Genomic DNA, 7,761 nt, shown 5'->3' on the forward strand with positions numbered 1-7,761 from the left:
TACATTGGACAGTGCAACCAGCAGACATTTATAGTTTGCCCACCTTTTATTTTTTCCACTACGCACATGCCCAGGGTGATTTTTTTTTTTTTTAATCTAAGTACTTTTAATATTTCAAGCTAATTTTCTGTCCCGCTCTCTTTGTCACCCCATGCAACAGCAGACGAACCTAGAATACTGGGAATGGAATAGCCTGCAACCTACTCTTACAAAGGCTGTTTTTATGAATATAATTTAAAATATGAAATAGCCATTCCTCTAATAATCATTTCCTCTCCCGGTCCACCCAATTACATACTCTTCTTGATGAATTCTGGGTTTTAATAGCACCGCCTCCCCCGTTTTAAAACAAAGCCAGACACCCATGCCAGTGACAAAACTGAAGGAAAAACCTCACATGACATCTGGGCTACAGTCTGCCAGAAGGCCAGTGGGAGCCTCTGAAGTCAGATGGAAGCAGCCTCTATGGCATGGTGAGACCAACATTGAGCTTTTTAGCCATCGCGCTAAACACCATGACGTTTGGCGCATCCCGAGTGTGAGGCCCGATGGTGTCAGCGTCATGCTGTGGGGATTCTTCTCTGCTGCAAACTCTGGATTATGTGCAGGGCTGAATTACAACCCAGCCACAGCGTAGCATGTCAATCCAGCTTTTAAGACATATGTTACTTTTAAAATCCCAGCTCAAAAGTCCACCTACAAGCTTTTTTTGCTGGAGCTTTCAACCACACATCACACAGTTTTCATCGGGGATGGAGTCTGCTCAGTTGTCATGGAGATGTTGAAATGCAAGCTCAGTAGCTGTAATGATTTTATTTCATAATGCCATTTGCACATGAAGACCATGTGATATGGTCGAAAAGCACAGAAAAATCTAGTAAGTGGACTTGAGATTGGTATTGTCAAAATATACTTGCAAAGTCAAGAATAAACAATTATACTAGTTTAATAGTTCTTGTTACACTGTGCTCATATGGGGCATATTCCTTAATTAACTTGAGGTGTGTGCCACTAGGGTGCTACTTTATTAATTGATTTAGATCACTCGGTAGAGATCTTTACTCACTTTGAAATGAGATCAGTATGAAATAGCCACATGAAAGGAGTAGGAGTAGAAAAATATTATCATATACACAGTGAGAGGACTGAATAGCTTTGTCTGAATAACCTGGAAAGTTATTGACGCAAGTGTGTCTTTTTATCTCACTTTCCACTTCGCCCTCTCTCTCATGCTCGCACATTAAATGTGATCTGCCAGAGCAGAACATCGTGTTCCAGTTGGATTTTTAGCACAGAGGTGCTGTGTTGGCAGCGGCGGCATCTGACTGTCAGCTGCGGAGGAGAGAAATAAATAGCCTTAAAATAAGGCTCCTCTGTGAAACTGCTCAAAATGTGTGGCTCACGTCTTGCCAGAGAATCACATGAGTTCCCCCTCAAGTATTTAACCAGTAGCTGGAAATTTGATGACAGCGCGGAACACCCTGTGACTTTCAGTCAGGTGTCTCCCATCAGCTTTTAAGTTGTGAGTCAGATACGTGACGGGTGTCAGAGCTTCCTGTGCTGATTGCTTGGTCTTGGAACAGCAGAATGCTTCCCAATAGCTACTTAATTCTAATGAGGGTTTTATGAGTCATGATCGAGAGCTCATTGGCAACGCGCTCAGCCAATGGCGCCGTCTCTTCTGAGCAGAGCCCCGGCTTATGTGCCGACCCCGGCAAATTGACCCGGAGATTTATACAGCTATTTTCTAAAGGTCCCCATTCGTGGGCCTACAGTCAGGAAGGCAAATTAGTGTGTCAATGGATTTCACTTTCAATTTGAATGCGGAGTGGTTGGAGCCCGGCCCCGGCTAAGGGGAGGCCATGGGTAATGAACTCTTTTGTGTTCTACCACTGAGAGGATCAAATGCTCGAGGCTGTGGAGACATGCAGCACTGCAAGAGGGACGATTTATTTTGACTGCCATAGGTAGTGAACCCTATGGGTGTATCCACTCTTTACAAAAAAACTACACTGAGGACATCTCTTCAGCCGGCCTTGGCTTCAGTCAATTGTGATTGGTTTGCATTTTTTCCAACAGCTGTAAACCCACCTTGGATGCATTGATCCAGAGGCATGTGCCAAACTTAGCACTGGAGGTGGTCTGCAGAATGCTGTATGGCAGGTATGTCAAACTGATTCCATAAAGGGCCGTGTGGCTACAGGTTTTCGTTCCAACCAAGGAGGAGCACACCTGGCTGGAATCAATTAATCAGCTGATCTCAGTCTTCAGCTGATAACTAAGTGATCCCTTGATGATGATTGGTTGGCCTGGTGGGCTCCTCCTTGGTTGGAACAAAAACCTGCAGCCACACGGCCCTTTATGGAATCAGTTTGACATGCCTGCTGTATGGGTAGTAAACTTTCTTCTGGTAACTACCATGCAAGGACTTTCACTAAACAATAATATACAGAGGAGAAGCTTGTCAAAAAATATATAATGTACTGTATATCTATATGATTAACCACAATGTAAAACTAATGCTAACTTATGCTATCACACTGATTTTAAGCAAGTATAATGTACCATGTTCACTATTTTAGTCTTAATATGCTAATAGTTGCTAATTAGCAGTTAACACGAAGTTTTGCAAGTAGAGTCACAATTTAAACTTTGGCCTGCTGGTGGCGCCACAGAATTCAGGGGATCACCATAGGAATCATATCTGCAAAGTACAAAACCTTTTTTTCCTTTTCAGACCTTGTATCTTCCTGTTACTTTAGGAATTTTGCTATTAGAAATTCAAATATTAAAATGATCCTGTGCATACCTCCTGCCTTCAGTTTGTGCAAATATGCATGTTCATCGTTGAGATTTGATCTTGAGCTTGCTGGCAGACAAACAATCGGATGAAGCTGATCACATAATGAACCCGTCGAACCCTTGGCGAGCCAATAACAATCAGCCATGTGAAGAAATTAGACAACCAAACAATGTGTAAGAAAAAGTATTTATTTCATTTCAAATCCTTCATATTGCTTTCTTTAGTTTTACTCTATTTGCCATACCTATGCTGTATAAATGTACAGAAATATGAACTGTATTTACTGCAGTAAGGGAAAATATAGTAAAAATTAAGAAACAAGCCATACTACTATTTTATTCAAAGTCAAAGCCATGTATAGCACTGGGAATTTCTGTCTGCTCATTAGTGATTTTCTTTACTGCCATCAAAAATGTCAGAACAACAAACTGCGTATGCATGACACACTCTATCCATTTGCTTATCCATTTTAACTCAAACAAAAAAGTCAAAGGTCACCAATCAACAGACAGCAAGAGCAGAAAAGTGATAATCCTGTCATGACCTTATCTCCCGCTGACACCCTCAACCCAGGGCAGGCAGCGGTTAGATGTGTGACATAACTCAACACTTTAAACCTCTCAGCCAACTCTCACAAGCTCTCCAGTTCATCCATTAACAATCTGACAGCTTAGTGTCATGTACTGGCCCTGTGGAGGGGTTGCGAACCATTACAGTTCAGAGTAAAATGGCCAGCCAGCCAGCGATCATAGCCATGCCCCCCGTGGGAGCCACCTTTCTTAGACTGGGGTCCCCTGTCAGGGCCTGGTGGTACAGAGCGCCACAGAACATCCCCATGCCGGCTATCAGGAGGGTACCAGCCTGTGTAGAGGGGAGGGAGAGGAGACACGCAGGAAAAACAGTTTTAATTGTATTTTCTTAATGTGTCGGGTTAGCAGCCAGCTGCAGATGTAAAAAGTCGCTGCACTGAAAGCTAAATCAAGCGTAGCGTGCTCTTAAACTCAAACACGTGCAGCGCGGCATCACAGGTGTGTGCACTGGAAGACAAACTCTCATTCATTAGAACTGTTCTTATCACAACCAACAAATGCAGAGCCACGCAATGGAAAGACGAGCAACCACCGCCGGTACAACTGGTGATGTATCACCTGGAGATAGTGCATAACCTGAAGGGAAAGCCTGGGTTGGGGTGATTCTCTCACCTTCATGGAGTCCACAACACAGTGCTCCTTTTATATTCAAATAATTATTGAATCCACTGTTGTGTGAGTCAGGCAGGTTTGTTTTATAGTCGTTTCTTTTTATCCTGCTCTTTCAACTAAATTGATACACAAGGGCTATTATCTATTCCCTCTCTGCAACTATCTTGTTTTATGTTTTTTTTCAATATTGTGTGCTGTTGTTATTTATTCCTTTGAATTGAAGAAATTACTGGTCGGATGTGTTTGGGTAATAGAGGGTGGGCTGATCTGGCATCTCTGTGATTATGTTTTTGTACACTGTTGTATTATTCAGCTCAAGGGCTGTTATGTTACAAAACCACTAATGTTGAAAAAAACGTTACAGTGGGAGCACACACACACAACATCCTTCGAACAAGACGTTAACAGAATGGATGTGAAGTGAGAATATGCAGCCTGCCACCAGCCACAGAACACGGCTGAGCGGTTGCAGGTGACTGTACTGGGCCGGGGTGAACCAGCCTGTCCAAACATTTTAGCAATAGAGGCCAAATGTTTTGCTCCGCTTTGGTTGCAAGCCACCTTTTTCCCCTCTCATAACACCAAATTCAATGCTGTTTGGAGTACAGCAACCTTTTTTGATCCAGTGCACCTTCACAGTCCTGTCAGATGAGCTGAAGTACCCATTCAATGGCACCCCTCACCCTTTTCAAAATGAGTGGTAGTTTTTTTAGGGTTTGTTTTTTTTCATACGAGACAATGATTCTGGAATTCAAGGACCCAGTTTGCATTTGTGCTGCTAACACTTGTGGCAGAAGCTGGAGGGTTTAACCATCACTTTTAGTCCTCTCTAGTTCTGCTATTTTTTCAAAATGATCTAACTAGTTTTCACTCTGGCTCAAAAGCAGCAGATGGTGTTCAAGCATTACAGTTGACTCAGGCTGGTAGAGGTGTGTCCTGTGTAGTCAGCATGTTGCAGCTGGTGGTTTACTGGTTATTGGTACAATGAATGCAGTAAACTAATACCAAATGCTCTATACTGAGCATTACCAGATCATAATTTCTACTTCTTCAAATGCAAATTAGCTGAGCTGCTCCCAACTTTTGCATGTATTCTTTGGCAATCACTGTCCAGCCCAAATGATCTTCTCCAAAAGCTCAAGAGATGCAAGAGATCCTGACTGGACTGGCCATGACATAGATCACACATAATCCGGCATTCATCTCCTTTTCATGCGTTTGTTCATTTGTTGATTTTCAGTAAGATATTTTCAGGGTAATGTATTTTTGAATGGCCTTGACATTGCATTTGCATTGTGTTGGAAATTCTATTCTGCTCATAATGTGATAAAACCAGGACACACGCAAAGGGAAATCTTGTAAAAATGCAATTTCACTGCTCCATTCCCAGCGGTTAGCCACAGGTGTGTTCAAAACAGCATCCTCTGTAATTACGGCCTAAAGGAAAACTGTTCTAAGTGAGGGCAGGCTGACACTATCACACTGGTTCAATTTTAAAGAACACTCAAGTGCATCCAGGCCTGAGAGCTGGTGTTAGGCTTCCATACTCACCACCGCAGGTTTGCCAGAGTGGGCAGCCCCCAGCAGGGCCAGGCTGTGGTAAAAGTGGTACTTGTTGGCGGTTTCAAAAAGCTGCAGAGGCAGACACACACAGACAAAGCTCTCAGAAAAATCTGTCATTTGACTGAATCTAACATACTGAAGAATATTTTCATCCTTAAAGGTACGCAGGATTTTACTAAAAACCAATGTATCGTCTCATACAGCAGTAATCCCTCGCAATCATCACTTATGACCAACTAGAAGGGTGTGGCGGTGTATTTATCTGCAGAGACCCTGCTTCCACCTGTATTTACTAAATCTCTCCTTCTTTTGCTGTGGTCGGGATGGTTCTGGGCTGCAACCTTTGGGCAGTGGGCGTGCAGACCCCTGCCAATAACAGCACGCATGTGAAGTCAGGGAGGAGGTGGCAAGTTTAGATATACTTTAAAGAGATATTTTAAAATCTCTCTCCTGTTGTCTGACTTTCAGAAAATTTCCAGACCAATACTGCAAGTCCACAAGTTTGAGTGAGTGAAAAATGCTACAGTCATTCTAAGAGCACTCTCAAAACTGCATAATCAGGATCATGATCTCCGACAAGCTCGCTGAAGTAGACACTGTCAGGAGACTGCGGCAGTGACTAAGTGGAAGGTTTTAAATAAATTGTAATATCCAAATTTCCTATTCACAGTTGTATTTACTTACCACAACCTGGTAATCATCAGGGTCCCTGTTTTTGAAACCTAAAACAAGAAACACGGAGTAGGACAAAGAAATAATGCAGTAAGTGATATGAAATGTTACCATCATGTACAATCTGAAGATGACACACACTTAATGCGGATTTTAATGGCAGACCCCTCTTTAAGGTTCCCTGAGGCCCTCCACATGCTAATTTAGTAATTATTTCTTCCCCTACTGTCACGCAGCTGTGTGTCAGCACATTTCTTCAAATCTAAAGAGCACTGGCAGGGGTGATAGCAGTGGTCTGTGCATTCTCCTGTGTTGTCACCTACAGTGCAGTGTAAAATACGACAGATGTCTCAACACCGATAACAGAGGTCAGCGCAGCCCTGCTATGAGCTACCATTCACCCGCTCCTTAAATTAGACTCCTGCCACCATGGCATGGTGAAGGCGGGTCACCTTCATTACCCAAGTAATTTACTTAAATAACGTGCTGCTATGTGTGTCGTACGGATGCCGAATTAATAATTAGCCTACAGAAGAAGAAAACATGTGGGCCGTTAATATTTGAGAGTTGTACAGCTGTGTCGATAAGTAAGCAAAGCTTAAATTGACGTCTTTTGGAAGGAGGTTTTGGACATGGCAGTCTTTCCTGGCTGTGTTTTACTATGCAACCCAATGGAAAGACTCATGCATGCGTACGCAATGTAAGTTCATAAAGAGTCCCTACCGTGAGCCCCGTATGCCCCAAGTGCCACCGCCGAAGCCCCTGACAGAGCTGCTAACCTTCGGACAATAACAGAAGCGGTCATGTTGTGTAGCTGCGTGCGTACCCGACAAGCGGAAGACCAACGGCGATGCTGCCTTCACTGTCGTTACGTAAACTCTTGCTTCTGAACTCCGGCGTTATCGATGGTGGCTTACCCGCGCACGAGGCTAAACAAAACTAACCAAAAATTAAAACAAAATGTAACAGAAAATAGAATACATTGTAAAAATGTGTGCCACGGAGAGAGGTAGAGCGGAAATTCAGCTCAGCTGAGGGATTTTAACAATATCTATGAAGTCACGAATGTTTGCATAAATTAATTGTATATAATTGCATAAAATTATTCTACAATTATGTGAAAATAAGTAGCCTAAAATGAAATACACATGCCAGTACTCATACACACAATACAATGACTAAAATAATATGGCAAATCACATTCACGCTAACAAGTAACGTCTCACTTGACAATTAGGAAAGACATTATTTTTTTCGAGTCATACATTTTTGGTCGTAATTACGACATTCGGCTGAGTCTTTGAAAGCAGCACCACCTTTAAACCAAGCGTATCCGTTATCCGTTTGGAGGCTTGAACCAAAATGGCGAATGCCGTGCTACAGTTTCAGCCTACGGGCAAATTTCATAACTCTACCAAATAGATCTGACACTGACGTGACACTTCAGCAGGCATTGTGATGCCTTCAGGCCTCGACTGGGGCTATGTATGGGTGAGTGTAGGGAATTTATGCTCCTATGGC

General features: G+C 42.8%; 1 protein-coding gene across 1 annotated transcript; it reads right to left on the reverse strand.

The window, feature by feature from the left end:
• Positions 1-2,987: 2,987 nt before the first annotated feature.
• On the reverse strand, positions 2,988-7,082 carry tmem256 (transmembrane protein 256). Its single transcript, XM_041965423.1, has 4 exons — positions 6,964-7,082; positions 6,253-6,290; positions 5,557-5,637; positions 2,988-3,664 (listed from the first exon to the last, which is right to left on the reverse strand). The coding sequence occupies exons 1-4, from the start codon at positions 7,043-7,045 to the stop codon at positions 3,521-3,523; spliced, it is 345 nt and encodes a 114-aa protein (XP_041821357.1). The 5' UTR covers positions 7,046-7,082; the 3' UTR covers positions 2,988-3,520.
• Positions 7,083-7,761: the final 679 nt, after the last annotated feature.

Source organism: Chelmon rostratus, chromosome 23 (genome assembly GCF_017976325.1).
Source record: "Chelmon rostratus isolate fCheRos1 chromosome 23, fCheRos1.pri, whole genome shotgun sequence".
Classification (NCBI taxonomy): domain Eukaryota; kingdom Metazoa; phylum Chordata; class Actinopteri; order Chaetodontiformes; family Chaetodontidae; genus Chelmon; species Chelmon rostratus.